This window comes from Pempheris klunzingeri, chromosome 18 (assembly GCF_042242105.1).
Source record: "Pempheris klunzingeri isolate RE-2024b chromosome 18, fPemKlu1.hap1, whole genome shotgun sequence".
In the NCBI taxonomy this organism is placed as follows: Eukaryota; Metazoa; Chordata; class Actinopteri; order Acropomatiformes; family Pempheridae; genus Pempheris; species Pempheris klunzingeri.
The window spans coordinates 9475946-9496688 of NC_092029.1; the positions used below are offsets into that span (position 1 = coordinate 9475946).

At 43.1% G+C, this 20743-nt stretch overlaps 1 protein-coding gene across 1 annotated transcript; it reads left to right on the forward strand.

The window, feature by feature from the left end:
* Positions 1-597: 597 nt before the first annotated feature.
* On the forward strand, positions 598-18891 carry ppp1r14c (protein phosphatase 1, regulatory (inhibitor) subunit 14C). Its single transcript, XM_070849763.1, has 4 exons — positions 598-872; positions 16448-16531; positions 17250-17282; positions 18817-18891. Exons 1-4 carry the CDS (start codon positions 639-641, stop codon positions 18889-18891), a joined length of 426 nt encoding a protein of 141 aa, XP_070705864.1. The 5' UTR covers positions 598-638.
* The last annotated feature ends 1852 nt before the right edge of the window (positions 18892-20743 follow it).

A 20743-nucleotide genomic window follows, 5' to 3' on the forward strand; every position in this document is an offset into this window, starting at 1 on the left:
GGTGGCGGAAGAGCATGGCTAGAATTGGGAAAGACCCTCTGCTGAAGCTTTCTGGCATCTGCTGGCTCTTCAGTGCGCGCGAGTGCACAGACAAGCACCATTGAGGGAATTTGGCTGGCGCACTGCAAAAAATGTCCACCTTAACAAGTAATGTTATCACCTATCACTCTTTGGAAATCTTTTTTCCTCCTTAAACAAGCTTTGGGACCTGCTAATGGCATCTTTCAGACTCATTTCAAGTGCGCTCGGTTAAAATCATTGCAGAACTTCCATCAGTAATTTGCCATTTTTAGCAATAGTGGGATGTCCTGCCATGTTTTATCATCATTATGTGAAGGTGCCCTTGTGAAACAATGATGGAAACGAGCAATTTCATGCCTCTATACAAAAAAAGAGGTTTTCTTTTTTAAAGGGGCACACAGATTTGAATTTTAACACGAGACACGCGCCTAAGATGCTCATTTCTTGCAGTGTACGCTCCGCCTTCTCGGCTGTCTCCGGCGCTGCGCTTTAAATAGCAGCTGTTTAAAAGCTCCTCACCATTCTCCTGTCTCCCGTGCTGCACTCAGCCCCTGTCCGCATCTCAGTCCCCCCCTTCATTCCAACATTTCCCAAATAAGAAGCTCGCACGCACCGCAATGTCGGCCGCCAGTACCGAGACTAGTGCCCCGCTGCCCACCGCCGGCAGCCGCGTCTTCTTCCAACCTTCCACCGGGGTGGGCTGCGTTGGGTCCGGCCCCATCACCACGGAGGACCCGGTCCAGAAGAGACAGGGCAAAGTGACGGTCAAGTACGACAGGAAAGAGCTGCGGAAGAGACTCGTCCTGGAGGAGTGGATCATCGAGCAGCTCAGCGAGTTGTACGACTGTGAGGTGAGTGGAACACAAATCTGAAATCACTCAGGGACGGTGCGCACACTTATCAGCGATCACCTTTGAGATCAGTAGGGACATTTTGGGAGACAGGAGGACGAACACAAGTGTAGCCCGCTGAATGCCACACAGGGACACTGCCATTGAATACCTGCTGTATCAGTCTGATGGGCTTATGGCTTAAACCCAACCTATCACATTTAGATCCCCGTTGTGTCTCACCGGGTTTACGCTTAAATGAGCTACAGCTGCTGCTCATCTCATCCGTAGATGCTCTAATCCTCTGTCTCTGCAAAGGTGTCAGGATAACGCATCCACATTCACCCCCAATAAACAGTCTGTGTCTGCGTCTTTATTGGTGTCTCTTTGTCTCCTGCAACACTGATACCTGCTGGTTTATGACCGTGGCGAGAAAAGCAGGGGTGTCTGGGCAGCACAAAAGCTGGCTGGTGTGATAATGTTGCTCGTTGCAGAACTGCTCGACACTGACTTTGATCATCCCTGTCGCGTGGGGGGGTGGACGGGGGGAAAGAGAGGGATGGTTGGTTCAACGAAAGCGAGAATGGGAAGGGGAGTGCGAGGGAAACCGCACGGTTGCACCTTTTACGCACCACTCGCGTCGGTTCTTTTCTTTATCGAGAAACTGCATTCTGCAGTGGATTTATCATTTATTTCCTCTGCACCTAAAACTCAGTTCTAAATAGTCCTCATGGGCAAAAAGGCACGATAAGAGGCAATGCTTGTGTTTCAGTTTCTCTGGTTGTGTCGAGCGACTCTCTGTGTGTTGAAATTAATTCCGCTGGTGTTTTTGTGGCAAATGTCTGACCTTTTAAGCCCCTTTTCACCTTTCGAAGGAAGATCTGTCCCCAGACGATACTGACATCCCCAATTAATTTGCGCTCTCACGTTCACAAGTCGCATAGTTTAACATTTAAAGGAGGGGGGTGCCATGGGGGCAGATCTAAGTGGGTGCTGTGGGAGAGATATTGTATAGGTGATGTGTAAGTGCGTGTGTGTGTGTGTGCCCGCTGCCACACACAGTATGCTGCCAGAGCCAAGTGGGGGGAGGGGATGGATGGAGAAGAGGAAAGAAGGGCAGTGGGTTAAGGATGTGCTGATGCTGTGACTCTCCTCGCCAGCCAATCATCTCCTCGGGCTCTGACCCCTTTCCCTTGCAACAGAGGGTCTGCACACACACACACACATACACACCACAGGCATACAGTCTGTCTGTCACCTCCAGACTCAGCCAATGAGAGATGAGACAGGCGGTGTGAGCGTGCATCCACACGTGCCTGCGCACATGAACCCGTCAGGCAGCACTGAGGGGAAACGCGTTAATTTAAATATGATGAAAGTGTTTGAAGGTTGGTGTGTGTGTGTGTGTGTGTGTGTGTGTGTGTGTGTGTGTGTGTGTGTGTGTGTGTGAGAGAGAGAGAGAGAGAAAGAGCCTGTGGGAGCACTTCACTGCTGTGCCTGTGGTTATTCATTATTGCAATATGCTGCATCTTTGACTATTACCAAGATTAATGGTAGAGTGTGCGCATGTGCAGAGGGGGAATCACCTGCACAAATCCCAGCAGGACACTTAATGCCAACATGGAAGCTTTATTGTCTGTCAGTGCACTGCCGTGCAAATATTTCTTCCTCACACTGAAGGCAAATGGACTGCCTACATGTGTGTAAAGCCATTACGACTTCCTGCGGCTCCAAACCGCTTCACTCTACTAAAACATTACCAAAAAAGTATCTTTTTGGAGCCATATAACCCCAAGCTGCTGATTTTTTTTACAGCTGTCATCTCGTTTGCAAGCTTCCTCCTCTCTTTATAGTCCTCCTGTGGTTCTCGCTCAAGTTGCAAAGAGCTGCATAGCCCGTCTGAGGATGGACTGGTTTACATTTCAAAGCCGGCTGAGCTCTTGGCTGCATGTCAGTCTGCCATCAGCAGGTGTGCTTGATCTACAAGTCGTGTGATGCTTCCCCGCGTGGGTCGACTGATCCATTTGATGTTTTGATGAGGGCTGGAGTGCACCGGCCCAGTGGAGAGTCACATCTCGATCATGCAACATTTGCATTTCTCCGCCAATGGATGTCGACGTGTGATTTGTTTAATGCAAATGCATACTTGACTCAGTTGTCAGAAACGCTCTAGTCCTGCATCCCTGCAATCTTTTTTTCTGAATATCGCAGCATTCCTGTTGAAAAAGACTTTGCTATTGTCTGTAGATGTCCCTTTTTCCTTAAATTGAGTTTTAATGATGGAAGTTCTGGTCTCCAGATTCCAGTGTGGATATTCCCAGCAGCATGACATGTTATGTCTTTCACGCAGCAAATGGGATAATATCACATGATATTCCCCTGGCTCTCTGCTTTTGTTGCCAGACTGATGTCGCTGGAGCAATCAAAGTGTTGACTGGTTCTAGAAAGACAGGGAAGCTGGCAGGATTTCAGAGGACAGAAGGTAGTGAAACAGGTACATCATTGTTGTGACACTTTGTCACTTCGGTGCATTGTTAAGGCTCACTTTGATCTGTGCATCTGTCTGTTGGTCCGTGAATAGATAGATGACAGCTGTGTTGGAGCAGGTGGACTTAACTGCTTTACTGAGGATGTTTAGTCACGTGACAGTAAACAGGAAGTTACACCCCAGTCATGCCTGTTAACACCTCCATGTGCAGACCTAAGATAGACTCAGGAGTGTGTTTTTGTGTATGTGCTGACTATGTGTGTGTGTGATAGACAGATAGAGAGGGAGAGACTGCTGATTTGGCTGTGCCGGTCTGGCTTAAAGGTCAGCTTCTGTATCAGTTTCATAAGAAAACCTGATACCAGAGATCATCACAGTGTGTGTTTGTGTGGGGGCAGTGCCTGTGCGATGATGCTGAGAGTACAGGAGGGTAAAGGGTTAACCCAGACAAAAGTGAATGTTGTTTTCAGTAACACATAGGTGAGAATTTGTTTTCCAATTTGGCCTGTCTGAAATATTACAACATGTCTGTGTGGTAGATATGAAGCCACAAATAGAACCTGTTTAGCTTAGCCTGGCATAAAGAAGGGCAACAGAGGAAACAGACGATGCTGTCCAAAAGTGCCTGTTTCTAGTCGTTATGCTAAGCTAAGCTAAGCTAAGCTAAGCTAAGCTAAGCATCTCCCAGATATAAACCTTTTTTTTTTTTTTAAACTATGAGACAAAGACATTTACTTACAAATAAATCAACAGTCACTAACACAGTGGTATCATATCTTCTTGCAGTGTCTTATTATCTTGTATTTTGTCCAACACTGGTTTTAATTTGCCTTGAGCCTCTGTCCCACTCCTCCCCTCTCTTCCTCCCCTCTCTTCCTCCCTCTCTCTGGGCGATGGGATAACAGAAGGTGAGTTCTGTCAGAGATGGATTCCCCTCCGTTCTCCTGGGATATGTTGCTGTTCATTTTGCTCTTCAAAGGACCGAGCGGAGAGAGCAGAGAGGAGAAAGAGGAGTGAACAGAGAGGAGGAGGGGGGTCCAAAATTGAGAGAGAGAGAGAGAGTGAAGGAGAGAGAAAAGCAAAGGAGCCAAGTGCTTTTTCTATGAACAACGAGCAGTTTTGTTACGTTCCATCACTGCTGTAAATTAACAGTGAATCAATCTATAGTTTGATTGGGGCAGATCATTTTCATGGTCCATTAATGTGGAGATTATTTTCTCAATTCACTGATTATTCATCAGGTCTAAAAGAACAAGATGCCTGTACATATATTTCCAAAGAGCCCATGCAGATGTCATCAAAGTGCCAACATTGTCCAACCAACTATTCAAAATCCAAAAAATATTTGGTGTATAATCACACAAGACAAAGAAAAGTCTTCACATTTGGGAAGCCGGAAGCAAAGAATGTTTGGCATTTTTGTTAAAAAGTATAATTATTTTTAAACTTATTGTGTCACCTCTAATCTTGATTTCACCAAAACAGAAAAATCCGTCCTCCTTCTAGTCCTCACTGTTGAATATTTATGTAGCTTTGCAATCCCATGAGTTAAAAACTCCATCTTTTACACACCCTTGCTCAGAACCTGTGAAAAAAAAAAAAACACTAGCCCACTCATTCATCTCGTAGTCCACTACGAGAGACTGGACCAGACTGTATTGGAAAGCAAATGAATGCTGAGGTCGACACGAGGTGATCAAAAGGCAGAATGTGTGTGTATGAGATCACCTCACCACAATCACTGAAGGCTGTTGAGAAAAAGACTTAACTTGATGTGTGTTAGAGAGTTTAACAGAGTGGCTAACTGTTACAGGTTTGCAGACTCTGCAGTTTCATGTATGTTGTTGGGGTGCATGCTGCAGAATAAGGGGACAGAGATAATGCCCTACTTTTTCATGGCTCAGCGTCAATAGAGACCTGCTCAGTGAAGCTTGTTCATGTGTACAAGCACAGACACTGCCAACATACAGCACCCTGCCCTCGGGCCTTGTGTGTTTGTGTGTTTATGTCTGTCTCTGTGGGTTTGTATGGATGTGCATAATAGGCCCTGCATGCTTTTTTGGGTTGATGATATTCCGTTGCTCTTTGGCTGATACGGGGTGGCGAGCACACACGGGTGCTTTTCCATGAAAGCCCTTGTACTCGATTGTAGCACATGCACACACACACACAGGTCAGGGTACATATTTGGACCAAATGGAGCAAAGGGAATGAGGAGACGGAGCATCTTCTCATAAATAACTCTTCTGTCCACTGCTCTCTTTCTCTCTGGATAATCATTACAACAACATGGGCCTTTTGTGTATCTTGCTTTGTGTAGAAAGGCTGTCTCAATGCAGTGTGTGTGTGTGTGTGTGTGTGTGTGTACATATGTGCCGTGGACAAAGGAATCTGGGTTTTGCTGACCACTGACGGTCTTCATCTCTTTCTGTCTATATCATTATCCCCTCCTCCCCCTCGCTTGTCCTGTGACCTTGTCGGTAACATTTCTCTTTGCTCACCTTTCATCTTTTTTTTCTCGCTGGGAAGGAGAATGGCCCGTGTATCATGTGAACCTCATAGGGTAGCAGAGTAAGCAGTGCAATTCAACCCAAGTCATTAGTGACGTTCAATAAGTTTAGGAAAAGATCCATGGATAAACACACACACACACACACATATTGACACAGAAGACAGAGGTATTTTGTTACCATTGAGGTTACTGGATATACTGCCTGTATATATACTGTAGACATACTGGTGTAAGCAGACTATAAGTTATAATCCAGGCTAGTCTAAGGCTGAAGGTATGTAAAAAGGTGTTGCTTCATTGTTTTTCCCTTTATTAGCCCATTCAAATGTGCAGCCATCACCTCGGCCAGTTGATGGATGTGATTCAGTTCAGTGATCAATTGAACGCTTCTCATTCTGACTGATGACAGGAAGTGGCCTGAGCTTGATTACCTCATTATTCTGAAAATGGCTGCTCCCTGTTACACCTCTGGGTCCATTTTACACCAATCCAATGTGTATTACGATCTGCCAAAGGTCAAAAGTGCACAGAAGGAGAAGGGAGGGAGAGGAAAAAGCTGTGAGAAAGTGTGGGAATTGAACAGGAAAAGAGGAAGAGAAACACATGCACGCATAATAAACTTGGACCCAGAGTGGCCATCATTAATTTGACGATTAGAGCCAGGCATCACTCATTGGGAGATTTAGCAAGTCAATTTGATGGTGTGTTTAAACGACTGACCCTGATGTGTTTATGGATCTGGCGAGGAAGGTCATTGTCGGGCTTGTTATGTGTGCTTGGGAAGCCAGACAGTTACCTCTGCCATTAAAATTGCATCGACAGAAATAGCTCGGCGTCTGTGTCCGAGCACGCGTTGACATATTCCATCTAGCACCTGCAGACACATACGTCTGCTGCTAAGCAAATCAGAGGTGTTGACAAGAAGGCCTTTTAGCAAGAAGGTGGCCACCAGCTGTTGAAATAGTTCTAAACACACACGCTGCAGAAAGGTGTCAAATATCTGGCTAAAAAGCAAAAGCGAGCGCAAAGGTCACAGTGTGTTTGTTCCCCTTTCGGTCGTCCCTCCACATTCGTCATCCTGCTGTCATTCTCTTCACTTTTCCTCCTCTTTCAACTTCTGACCCACCGGGATACCCACCTACCTGCCTTTTATCCACCTCCGCCTCCTCCTCTCTGTGATTTTCCCTCAAATGTTCTGCTCTGCTGCCATTCCTGTGGCTTTAACATGGGTGTGGATTAGCTATTTTACGTCTATTGTTGGAGCTGTTAATCACATACCCTCTGAATGGACGAAAAAGGTATAATTACTCTATAAAACACCATGCTGGAGGATGTCATTACCCCTAAATGCAACAAAAGCTCATCAACATATGACAAGAAATTAACCAGAAGAAAGGTATCATCAAAAAACAGTGATAAATGTAGAAAATAGAAAATGATCTATCTTTCTGTCAGTCTAGATCCTTTCCTGTTCTCTTTCTGTCCTCTATGGTTTCCCACTTTATTAACCCTGCATGTTGTGTTTATGGGCTTAGTTGTGATACTATAATGATATCATGGTGGTTTTAGATGTTTCCACCAACCCTGGGGAGGGATATCAGTCTCCCAGCTGCATAGAAGAGAAGATATAAAATGGATAGAGTGAAAAATCTGGAGAGAACAAAATGTCCGCAGGTTATTAACTTGAATTATAGGCCTTGCAAATATAGCCCTGGAGTCCCAAAAGATTTAGTGGTACAGAAAAAGGAGCTCAAAATGGCAAGTGCAAGTGGCAATGACATAGTGACATGGAATGGCATGCTTTCCATTTTAATAATTTAGGATTAAATTTATGATTGTTCAGCGAATTGGTCTTCAGACTTGTTTCAAACAGGATGTAAGCTGCAAAGGGATTAAAAATTAATAGATTATAGGGAGAACCAGATACAAATTGCGCAACCAGAGTTGCAAAAATGAAAAGGCGCTGAGAGTGTGAAAGGAAGAGATGTTGACTTTTCACATTCGCACACTGACTTTCTTGTCTTCCTATGACATCTCCTCCCATCCCAAGATGATCCAGTAAATCACTGGTTTCATTGTCAGCAGGCCGACACAATTTATAAACTGGCTGTGTACTAACACTGACTCACCCTCTACGGCTGGCACTGCGAAAAGATGCAAAACACTGCCGTCGTTCACACGTGTCTGACAGAGGGAGCCTGAGAGATGAGGAGGAAGACGGAGAGACGAAGATTATTGTTTTGCCTTTCAAAATCAGCGGGGTGTGTTTGTGTGGGTGTGTAGTTTCCTGTGTGTCTATCTTTGCATGTGCTGAATCTAGATCCAATCAGTAAGCAAGAATTCCGGTGTATTAAATGTTGAAAAGATAACTTATTCGTAGTAAGCTGAGTTTCAGTTGCCATTGCTTATACTCTCTGACTTCACAACAAAGCATTTTCAAATTGCCTCTGAATGTGAATAAATCCATTACTTTGACTGGCTGACTGCTTCTGACTCTGGTGATATTGACATGTTATGTCCAGTTAGGCTGGAAGCTTTGCTTTGTACTGAGAGCAAAGGTCCAAATGGGTCCCGGCTGTCAGTATATTAGCATCAGGAAAGAACTCTCTGCCTGGTAAATACAGAAAAATGAATAATGCGCCGCCGAATCACAAAACTGTGAAATAGGGTCACAAGAAAGATGCTGGCACTTTCATGGTTGAATTCACAACAATACTTTGTCTGGGCTTTAAATCAGGATTTTAACTGAAAGAGAGTGAGGCGATTTCAAGTATGGTGACCTTGAACAGCAATAGCATAACACTGCATGTGTGCATTAGCAGCCGCACGAGGACTGTGAGCTGCTGCAATCTATCTTATCCAATACACAGAGCTTTAAGAAAGAATTGTTCATGGTGGATATGAGATACCTCTCATCAAATCTACTGTTTATGTACAGTGTGTCAAGTTTCTTCTGAGGAAGAGGGAGAGACAGAGACAATACTATTGTGGCATCTCTGCTGTTTGCAGATGATGTTGTCTTTTTCGCTGTAATGTGCATGACGTTCAAGGCAGTTTCTTGCTATGTGATCAGTCTGTGTAGGGTAACAGTCATGTTAAGGGGTGATGGCAGAGCTTTGGGACTTGTGCATATAGCTGAAGCTGCACTGTAGGCTATAGTCATAGCCAACACGTACCTCCTCAAACTGTAACCACATGTTGGTGCTACGGTGATACTGGAGCCGTGAGAACTGTTATTGCTAAGATGGGCTGCTTGTGTTCTTAACAAGTTTTCAGTGCCGCTGGAAATTGTTAATAGTGAAGACAACATTAAGCAATGTTGAAGAAAGACTCAGTAATTGTCTACTTTTCTGTGGAGGAATATGATTAAAACAAGATATGGTCTGATCAACATATAACACATGAAATCCAATGCTTACTGTTTCTGTAGGTCAAAAACTACCCTATCCATCCAGATGGAGAGCAACTTCTTCATGAATAGGAAGTTATTTTTGATGAAAGACTGACAGTACCATCTATGTGCAGTGACAATAATGTGTGCATTATAGCAAACTGTGCTGGTGTTTACAGGGCTGAGCCACAAAGCAAAGCTTTGATATCTTGGTCCATATTTAGTCGCACAAACAGACATGTAGAAGCATTACTGGGGGGAACACTTGGCCTGAAATATGTGTGCCAATAGCTAGCTGACCTGTGTCCTCATAGATCAAAGTTATGAGGGAAAATTCAGTGCTACAACCCTATTGTAGAGAAGCAACTACCACAATGAGGGATGGATGAATGATTAAGACATTTACATCACAATTAGTTTCCAAATTCAGCATGCAGAATCATTTTTATTTATGAAAATCCCCTCTAAGGATTAATTCCTCCTCCCAACCCTCTTTCTGCTGGTTCCCCTCTCTGATATACAATGTCGTCTAGAGTACAGCTGAATCAGCGTGGGAAAAGAGCTTTTGCTGCAGCAGCTAACTTTATCCAGTGAAGTCACACCGTCCGCGCTGTATTGCTTCAGCAAACTGCACCGCTGGAGTGGGGAGGGGGGGGGGGGGGGGGGGGGGGGGGGGGGTGCTTGAGGGCAGAGGAGGAGGAAGGGAGGAATAGATGGAGAGAAAAAAGAGCTGTGGAGACGCTTCTTTCAACCGTTGCACCTTTTGTTGATGCCGGTCCAAGTATTTTTTTCCCCCCTGTACTTTGTGAGACACTGCAACCGTCATAGGGAGCCTGGCAAACTCCCAGCAGCCTCTATTTGATCATTTCTCTTACTCCTCTCATGCACTGTCTGCTGCCTTTGTCCTCTTGTTCACCGAGACCTCTCAGCTATTTTCCTCGTCCCATGCTCGCCCTTCACTCTTAGGTGTGCAGTACTTTCTCCTTCATCTCACACGTCCTCACGAGATGAATCCATCCCACCTCGAGCTCCTCCTCGCTTTGATGTGACACAGCATGGCAGTGCAGAGAGAGGCAGAAAGCTGAGCTGTGAGGTTTTACTGTGTTGCGCAATCCTCCTCTTCCTCCCCCTCTGCCTCATCATCACAGTGACCCACTTATCTGCGTGCTCCCCATCTTCCTGTATCTCATTTTCTCCTCATATGTATTCAAATTACTGCACTCATACATTCCTCTCTTCTCTTCTTTCTACTTCCCTTTTGCAGTCTTTTTTCACCTCACAGTTGCTCTCCTCCCTGCACAGTCCTTATTTTAGCAAACACCCCCCCATTATTTCATTGTTTTTTTTTCTTTTATTCCTTTGTACTCCACTCTTTAATGACTTTTCAGTGTTTACAATCTCATCTGAACATTTTAGCATCTCTCTACTTTCTCTCTTTGTCTCACTGCTTTTCCTTTTTCCTCTAAAATCTTTAGCACTTGCAAACAGAGCTGTGATCAAAGAAATGCGGGCGCTATTATCAACCGGATCAGACTGTGTGTGCGCGCCCAATATTATCTAAGTTACGCAGGGGATCTGTCAGAGTCAGCCACATGCTGTGTGCATTACTGAAACACTCGGTTTTGAAATACCATTACAGGCAGAGACTGAATGTTCCTGTGCACTTCTGGAACATAGCCACACTGTCTCTGCCCGTCTCGCTCTCATACACACTCACTCTGAAAATGACAACAGATAGACAGCAGTGACGACGACTAAGCCTCCATTTTCAGCATCTGTACCCAACAACTGCCATGACTGTCCAGACAAAATCTTTTAGCTACAGCAGCACCTCTCTCGGGCTGCAGTGATGCTAAAATAACCAATGGCGTGATTTCTTACTTCATAATATAGTCTTCAGAACTTTTTTGTGTTTTTGTGCAGGCATACAGTTGTCAGCTAGCAAGGCTACTGAAAAACCAGCCCACTGACACCTCGTCCTCCATGCTGCCATTCATAGCGGCTTGCCGAGTCCTCAGCCTTCATTTCTAGGGCGAAACAAACCTCTGCTGTGGTATTTCAAGCAAAAGTTAGCTGCTATTATCTAATCGTCAACTGTACATAGTTGTCCTCTGTACAAGGACAGTTAAAAAAGAATTTTTTATACTATACTATAATACTATATATAATACTGAACCTATGCAACATAATTATATTTCTACAATTATACATAGTAGCCATAACAAAAGCCCCTCAGCACTTATCCCACCAGGAAGTCCATGCTGCTGTTCAATACAACTTAGTAACTCTAGTTCATGTAAGTAGGCTGTGAATAGGAATAATCATGATACACTAGATCGAGTGAAGTGTTTCCCTGTCACAAGGAGTTTGACTCTTTGTTCGTGGAGAGTGTTTGAATAGAGTCTGAATAGAGTTTACGGTGAGTCACAGGGTCGGGCCGCTTACATTAGCTTTGATTCACCTCATCACAGACGAACCAGACTGACATCGCTGCCGGCTGCTTAGCTAGTCGGTGAAAACAAGTCTGTCACGCATGCACACACTTTCTCTGCACACACTAAACATACTGGTTGGGCTTTCGCTTTCTCTCTCTCTCTCTGTCTCTCTTTTGATCGCTGGCCGTCGTATATAGTCGACTCAAAGTTGCCTTCATTACAGCAAACACTTGGCTCCTTGTTATCTCTCTTGCGCAGAATCCTCTACACATGAGATACACACTAACTCTCTTTTCCCGTTTTCATCACTATGTCTTTCTTCTGCATATGTAGACTCACAAATTTGCTCTCATCTTGCAACAAATGTCGTTTCTGTTCTTCAGTCATACATACAGACACACAAATTCTCTTCTCATTTCACCCTCCACAGTGTGAACTATACACTAAGTGCACTATTTTGGCACTTAGCACACAAGAGACAGCACTTTTTCATGACAACGGCAACGGCTTCACTAATATGGAGCAAAATATATTTTCCATGCATTTGTTTGTTATATTTTGGGTTTTACAGACTAGATGTCCACACATGCCACTGCACAATTTCATGTTTTCCCACCGATGACTAGCCTCCTCATTTCCATCATGCGTCACATTGTGGTAAAATATATTTTATTTGTTGTGTTTTCTTGGTCCCACATACTCATAAAAGAAATGTAAAAAAGAATGACAGCCTGTGTCTCCTTGCTGTGCTCTTGAACACTTGTACACTGTCAGGCACACTGAGATTGTTTTTTTTTAAATTTTATTTCTGTCTTCTTGTGTTGTCTACTTGCTTGGGATCATATTGAAGAATCAACAAAAAGCACCAAAACATCTCCTGTTGTTACACATGCTGTGAGAATACCTCGCTATATCTCCCATAAAATACGCATTTTCAAGATGATGAAGTTCTGCGTTGTATGAATGCCTTTTCAACCTGTGCCGCCATTCACTCTTACAAAATCAGCATAAAATAAGATCTTGTTTTGCATTATTTTGAATGTTTTCCTGTGCATATGTGTGTCTTGCCCGTCCCTTTCTGTCTCCCGGCATTGTGCGCTGTCATTTCATCACCCTTCCACTGCTGGCAAGATGGAAAATTATTTTCCCCGGGGGTAGTGGGTGTGACCTCAACTATTTTAGGCCCTCAATCACCAGCAGGACAACAAGTTCAATGTTTATCTCCATGTGTGTGAGGGCGTTTCCATTTTGTCGTGGCATGCAGTATATCTAACACACTTAAGTAGTTTTTCACAGGCTCCACAGAGGGACAAAGCCCTGTGAGCATTTCCCTGAAGAAGACTGATGGTGGTAAAAATGTGTGTATGTGTGTTTGAAGATTTGCACGTCGTTGGCGATTGGCTGCACTCATGCTTCACACACAGGCCATGCTTGCCCTAGTCATCACCAGTCACACTGACAGAGGGTGATGGACTGCCTGCTGAGGTCACACACACACACACACACACACACACACACACACACACACACACAGCTGTCAGACTGAGTGATAAAGCACATAGACAGAAACACAGACAGATAGACGGACTTGTCCTTTCCCCTCGCCCCCTAAGAAGTAGGTCAGTGTGTTAAATTCATTCTCATGACGAGCTTTCACTTCACAGTAATTCACTTATTCGTTCATATTATTAGGTTTAAGCTTCTCTCTGTAGCTCGTGGAAACCAACAGAACACATAAAGGAATCAGGACACCACTTGCTTTTTGTTTTTTTATACCCTTCTCTCATTTTGTTTTTGGCCTTGGTGACCGAGGCCATGATTTCTGTGCTCTGCTCACATTTCAGAGCTTACAGGTAGCTGCTGTCAGGTGCAAAAAAGTTGACCTTTCAAAGGGTAGCAGCCGCCTTTCAAACAATTTGTTCTTGAAATTCTAGTTTGGATCATTAATGGGTTTCAAAAAGTCAAATATTCTGTAATTGGCTCAGTTTTGATTTAACTAACTGTCACAAAAAATGAGATATTTTTAATGGCACCAACATTATGTTAATTATTTTTTCCCCTCTCTTTAACACAACTGTCCCCATCTCGTGCCAACTCCATATCTATCCATCCATCGTCTTTCTCTCTTCTCCTCCGTTTGAAATAGCTTGTCTCTCCTCTGATGTTTTGCATTTGCATATAACCTCAGTCTTCTGGCTCCATGGCACACACACTTCTATACTAACAGATGACAGGCTTTGATATGTTCTTCCACATTGCCTCGTTTCTCCTTCCCTCTGTACCGTTTCCTTAATGAGGGGGAATTTCAGAGCGAGACCCTCTCACGAAGACGAGGAGAGAGATTTCAGAGACAGAGGTCAAAGGAGACTCATCTGTAGAGAGACTGAGACGCTTAAAATGCTGGTTGTGTAAATGCCTCTTAACAGCTCAGGAATAAGGATGAAGGTGAGGTAGCCTTGTGTGCGAAGGTGTGTATGAGTGTCAAATGTGTGTGAACAAATGCAAATGAAATATGTGGAAGCCAGCTATGAGTGTCACAGATGTCAAGCGGGTACAGAGAGAGATGTGAAGTTAGGTCTCCGTGTCTGTAGCTTACTGAGAAACATGTTCTTTCCTGTGTTATATTCATCCATCCTTCATCATAGTTAATGATTTATATGAGAAACTTAGAATTGCACTAATGTAATTCATCTGTAGTTGCACATAGAGCACATAATGTACCACACTTGCCACTTGTCTTACATTTAGTATTGTAATTTCAAAGGTATGATTGCAAGCTAATTCTATTCTGTGCACATCAACCCACCCACGCAAAAAAAAAAAATCACAGTGACTGGGCTTTATTGCTGAGAGCTAGAATCAAATCATCCTTCCATCCTCCGTGGTTCTGTGTCTGAATACCAGTGCACGCTCCAGGCTAATGCATACAGGAGTCCTCTGAGAGCCTTAGAGACACACACACAAACACACACACATGCATACAAGGCATGATTTAGAGCTGGAAACAGTTTTAGTATTTTTGCATACAGGGAAAAGGGAAGCAGAGATCACCCTTCTATGTTATTGTCATGCTATACAGTAATTTACCGTAGTATTTTTATATTGGAAAGTTGGTCCCATGCATCAACGGTACTAAATCAAAAATTATTACATCTGTAAGTCTTGTTTGCTTCCCAACAGAGGTGTTCAGTTTAACATATCACGTGTGGTACTAAGAGCAACAAGCAACACAACCCTTCCATACCATCGGCTTATCATCATCAGCCAGTTCTTTACTTTGCTTCTTTGGTCTTAACTGGCAGCTCGTGTGAATTTATTTGCTGGAAACAGCTGACCATGGTTTTACATTGTACATGATTCAACCAAATGTTTTTCCTTCCCGAAGAAGGAAGGTCATAAAGGGCAGGTGATGCCTCGGACTGATCCACCGGACTGATCCATTGGCCTCGTCGACTGCTGGACTCTTTATTAGATTGTTTGTTGCTTACACTTGTTTATTTCAGTGAACTTTGTAAAGTGCTGTGAGACAACTCTGTTGTGATATTGGGCTATACAAATAAATTGAATTGAATTGAATTGAAAATGACCAAATTAATGAGCTGAAAGTGACCAAACGCCTCACACCAAACGGTTGGGTTTTGATTTTCTATTAAATAGAGTTTGGACATGGCCCCTGACTGCACTGATGGAAGATGAAAGTTAAAGAATAGTCCACTGGAATGAAGAAGGATAAAACAGCCAGATTTATTAGATTGTTTGTTTGCTTACATTTCTTGTTTATTTCAATGAACTCTGTAAAGCACTGTGAGACAACTCTGTTGTGATATTGGGCTATACAAACAAATTGAATTGAATTTAGTCTTGCTTGTGAAATATATTAGATATAGCAAAAAAAAAAAATGGTTTAGGCTAGACAACTGAAACACTTAGTTATGGTTAATAATAAGGAAGACATAATTGCAGGTCTGCTGTGGGATACATGGAAGTTCCATTTGCTGCATTCACGTTCACCACCCTGAATCGCCACACCCTTACTTTCCACCTCGCTACATATGGGACAAATTATTTCCTGCTCTGACGATGACCGCTGGCACTGCTCGTAAATCCTAAGGTGTGGAATGATCCATTATGGACGCATTTCCTAGCGATAGCAGCAGAGTCCATTTTGCTGCAATCGTGCAGTACGTTTATAGTGAGCGGTTCAGTTGTTGGTAAAGGACGAAGAAGCTGCACTTGTTCACGGTTTCTTTACCTCCAATTCCTCGAAGGGAGAGTTTGGAAGCTACATCATGTGGTAGCTGGGAGGGAATTGTTGATCCTCCCTGCATGCCTCTTTTGCACAAGCCTTGTGGTGAAATGAATGAATCAGGGGAACACAGGACCTTTGAAGTGGTACTGAGCAGAATACCGCCTCAAACCACCGAGCCGCTACTAAACGGCCCAGCCCTGGCAGCGTGGCATGACACAATGACATTTCCATATGATGTCTGCTCCTAATAGACAAAAATACACATTCAGGCTGTTTGGGGCTTGGAGTGCAGAAATGTGTGTTGAATACAGACTTGGATTTGAGCTGAGAGGTGAAATGAAGGAGTTAAAAAGCAAACAAAAAAGGATTTAATGTAATGTATTTCCAGCACAAAGATTCTTTAATTTTCCATTTTAATTTCCTGTTTACCTCCTTTCCTCTTGCTGGTTTACATGCCGTTGTCTTCTTGACATGCCTCTGTTTCAGCAGCTCGCTTAAACAAGACCGTTGTTGTGTTTCAGGAGGAAGAGATGCCAGAGGTAGAGATAGACATCGATGACCTGCTGGAGGTCAACAGCGATGACGAGAGAGCCAGCAAACTGCAGGTAAACCCCTGTGTCTGTCTTTGTGCCTACACATCTATTCTTAGCAAACCCCGATGGTATATACGGGACATGAATCAGTGTATAGGTGATGCAAAGTTGAGATGATCGAGTTGTGGTTTTTATCACCCATGTGTAATGTTGTGTGCTACAAACAGTTACCTCAAAAAACTCTGTCTTATGATTGCAAGGTTTCTTTGGTTGTAGCCACTTTCACTCAGTGTACATTCTTGATTTCCGTCGACAACACTGAGAACGTGTATCTTGTTACTCCCTTCAGTTGTGCATGTCTTTTTTTCCGTCAGAGCTTAGATCACATGTTTTGTAGATGAAAACCTTTGCTGTTGTCAGACTTGTCAAATTGGCATTCCTGCCTTTTCTACTGTATGTTGGATTTCTCCCTGTATGATTCATACTGCCTCTAACTGCTGTTAACTCTGGCAGACTGATATAAAAGCCTGGTGCTGAGCAATGATGATTTACACAAACAACTCCTACCATTCAGTTTGACCCGAGCTGTACTGAAAATATCTTTAAGTGACATAATGTAGCCGTACACCAACAACTGCCAAAAAGGCCAGAGGATGTCGAATTGTACATTAAGTTGACATTTCACTTTCTTGAATAAAAAATAAAAGTCCAATAGCTAACTGGCTCGAAGTTGATGTCTGAAAACGTTCCTCGACAACTCACTGTTTTCCTTCTTTTTCTTTTCACACAGGAATCATTAACAGACTGCTACAAACCAACAGAGGTGAGTATGTTTAGGATGTCTGTCATCTACGCATACAATAAAATGCTCAGTATCAATGACCCAGCAGCTTGCGTGTAGACAGACATTATTGATGCGCACATATACTGTTCGATTTGCAGCGTGTATGTAGAAGCTTCATGTCCCAGATATGTGTGTGTGTGTGTGTATGTGGTTAATTAATGTCTGGTGACACAAGTACATATTGATTTCCGCTTTCCACTGTCACCCTGACCTAAATACAACGTTAAAACAATCAGCAGCTACACACACACACACACACGCTAAAGACGCTGTTTGACACTGTTACCGAAGAACAATAACAAGAACGCTAAATTTGTTTACTAGTTAATTTGGTTGGTTTAATTGGGGTGTGTGTGATTGGGTGAAGGGATGCGTGTGTAGAGGTGTTAAGTGTTTAAGTTCAGGTGAGGTAGGGTTAAGCTATTTTAGTGATTAAAGGTAGTATAGACCAATCACATTACCTCCACATACAGCCATACAGGCTATCCCATCTGTCATCATTGTGTGCATTTGTGTGAGTGTGTGTGTGTGTGTGTGTGTGTGTGTGTGTGTGTGGCATTAGGTCGACCTGCGACAACGGCTACAAGGTCACTGGTGGCCAAAGCTAGAGAAGTGTGGCCGCTGATGCGTGTCACACCTACACACAAACACATTGTAATCCCTTGAGAATGGAGTAGCACAGATGCCATTTTGAACACAATCCCACAGTGGAGGCACCAACTGGGGATAAACGGTGAACGACAGAAGCTATGGAGAGAAAAGGTGACAAAAGATAGATGGCAGGGATGAAGGGAGGATGAGAAAAACAGAATGCACAGAGAAAAAAAAGGCAGAAAAGACAGTCATGAAGGGGAGAGAGGCAGAGGAGAGGTACAGGAGCAGATAGGGGAGGGGGAGGCATCAGTAATTAGGACACGAGCTGTGTCACTCCTGGTATAATGAAGGGGATTATATTCCAGCATATTCTCCACCGCAGTCACATTAGCGTGCACCTCTCTACAGCGTCTTGCTTAAACACAAGGTGTGGGGTCTCTTTGTCCTCATTCTTTATGGTTTCATAATCCAGTGTTTCATCACTGTAATTTAAGGGGCAATACAACCATTAAATGTGATTTGCTGCACTGTTTGTTTTCCATCCCTTCAGTATGACTTCTGACTGCATTCAGTGCAAATAAAAGATATTTTTAAGTCAGCTCTGCTCAGTAACCATGGCACCTTTTCTACTATACAATCACCAATGGCACAAAGAACTGATTCATTTGGTTGTCCATCACCATAAAAAGTCAACAGTCACACTTTGTAATGTTGCATGTAGATGCCAAAATTAGACTATCAAACAAGCTGCCACAGGATCTGTCGTCAGGCCAAGAGTTAGATGAGAAAATCGATACTATTGTCAAAACCAGCAGCCCTTTACCTTAATTTAGCATAATGGCCGGAAATGGGAGCCTGGCTCCTTCTGTATACACACAACTGTCTGCCTAATTCTTTTTTTTCCCTTTCTTTGTTGCAGGACTTTGTCCGTGAGTTGCTGGGCAGGATAAGGGGAATGAGAAAACTCAGTGCGCCGACTAAGAAGGGCCTATAATGGCTGTAATGTCAACCATCAATCAACCACTATGTCATCTCAGCTCCACCTACTTAACCCACTCAACATGAACTGTCATCATAAAGAATAACTTATCTATACATAACAGCATTAGTAACAATTCTGCAACCTGCAAACATGCACCATGAACTCCATGCGTATAGCACTAGTTATTCATTTCACACTCGCATAGGATAACAAGGCGTATTACGATATTTGACTGTTGAGAGGTACTTAAGCAAAACAGAGCCACGTGGTTCAATAGCATACAAGCCACAATAAAATGTCAAGGCCATGCCAGGAATATGCCAGAACTGCAACTGTGCTTTAACATGAATACCACCTAATTCCACATTTCAGAGCCATTTTACAAGCTGATGCTCCAATCCCAACAGCCATACAGACTAAAACACCAACTAATCACAAAAAGGGCGGTGGTAAAAAAAAAAAAATGTTTGTACTGCAGTAGGTGTGAAATTAACTGTGGCACTATGTAAACACAGTGCTTCATGTTTTTTTCATTTTTTTTTACTAAAAGGTTTTGCTGTTACTTCGGTTTTTTTTTGTTAAATGTACTGTATGTTGCCATTTATTGTTCATGTGATTGAAATGTGGTCTTCAACAGTTTCTTTTTTTTCGTTTTTGTCCTACTTTGAAGTCACCCTCCTTATCCTCACTCCGTCAGCGCTTGTAAGGGAGCTCTGTAGTTTTATTTAAGCACAAGGCGTTAATGCATCAATTCTGTCCCTTCATGACGTGTAAACTCTGGGAAGAGTGGGGACATTTTAGCAAACACGGCGAAAATAATGAGAAGATTTTTGCTTTTTACCCACTGTTCTAGTTCACTTTTCACCACAGCAAGGCATGATGGGTGTTGCAGTTCTCCATGTGAGACTACAAAACCTGTATGATTGGCAGCCTTTCACTTATCATTTTATGCGGTGTTCATTGCTCTCCCTCATCAGAATACATATCAGTCGGTTGTTTAGGTTTAAGCACAAAGCCCAAACTTTGTAGTGGTTTCTCTCACTCTGGTTCACTTAACTCTGCTAACTTGCCTCTCTAATAGTGGTTGATGTTGCCTTTAAAAAGATATTCAGGATCAGTTCACCTTTTTCTCAACACTGAACCTTAACTACTGACAACCTGAAGGCAAATATGCTTGAGTCAGAACCTGAGGACGACTTGAAACTTTGACATGATTAAACCTGTCAGGTCCTGCAAGGGAAGGTGTGCCAAAAGTGGGAGTATTATGTCCTGAATGTCGTACGTTATGGAGGCATTAGTGTGACACAGCATTTCCACGCAGATTGTTTAAGTTTGTGAAACATCTTCGGGTGGGCGCAGAATTTTTAAAGACGTTTAAAAACTTTTCCAGGTTGCAGCAAATATGTTGTAATGGCATAATCCCAGGTTTAAGAGGTGGATATAGTTATTTATTGTTGTTAATGACCTTCTGTGCACCAACACACTCAAAAACCTGTAAGCTCTGGTACAATCATGACTCTTATTATTGGATTGGGCCCAGTTTCACTTCTGAGCAGTCAATCGTGAACCGACTGGAATGGAGCAGACTTAAACCTGCTGTGTGATATATACCCTCAGCTGCCAAAGACAAAAGCAGGGCAATGTTTGGTTTTAACATAACACTTGCAAAGCACCCGTCTTGCATGCTAACAACAGAGAAATAACACTGGTAAAGAGTATAGATATTATGATAATATTATTATTATTATCAAGCAAAAAAAAATACTTTTTTGACTTAGCTACCATGTCTGACTTTGTAGAACTTTTTTGTTGAAACAACGTGACTGTCACGTTGGGGAGAATCCAGGAAAATTTTAAAAATGGT